This window comes from Pygoscelis adeliae, unplaced genomic scaffold, assembly GCF_000699105.1.
Source record: "Pygoscelis adeliae isolate BGI_AS28 unplaced genomic scaffold, ASM69910v1 Scaffold145, whole genome shotgun sequence".
NCBI lineage: Eukaryota > Metazoa > Chordata > Aves > Sphenisciformes > Spheniscidae > Pygoscelis > Pygoscelis adeliae.
In genome coordinates this window covers 4,014,739-4,014,992 of record NW_008824866.1, presented here as the reverse complement: position 1 = coordinate 4,014,992, position 254 = coordinate 4,014,739, and the positions used below count along the sequence as shown (strand labels likewise).

The 254-nt window shown below is 67.3% G+C and overlaps 1 protein-coding gene across 1 annotated transcript in view; it reads right to left on the bottom strand.

Moving 5' to 3' along the window:
• Nucleotides 1–252, bottom strand: part of TMEM64 (transmembrane protein 64) — a gene marked incomplete at its 5' end in the record, with an annotated part of 12,229 nt that extends 11,977 nt beyond the window's left edge. Inside the window, 1 exon segment of the mRNA XM_009324456.1 lies at nt 1–252. This exon segment is cut by the window's left edge and continues 26 nt beyond it. Within this exon segment, the coding sequence (XP_009322731.1) occupies nt 1–252 (252 nt within the window).
• Nucleotides 253–254: the final 2 nt, after the last annotated feature.

Sequence of the window (254 nt, the reverse complement as noted above, 5' to 3'; positions counted from 1 at the left end):
CACCAGCCTCTTGCAGGCCACGGGGGCGACGAAGGTGCCAACGAGGACGCCGAGCACCATCAGCCCCATGCCCAGCACGAAGCCATAGAGGTAGCCGGCGGCCACGTTGAGCAGGATGTAGCCCCAGCCGCAGGGAAAGGACACGACGATGAAGCCCACGGTGAAGAGCAGCACACCGGCCAGGCTGTCCAGGCTCTCAGCCCAGAGCAGCAGGTCCCGCAGGTACTGGGCCCCCAGGGCCAGCGAGGCAAAGC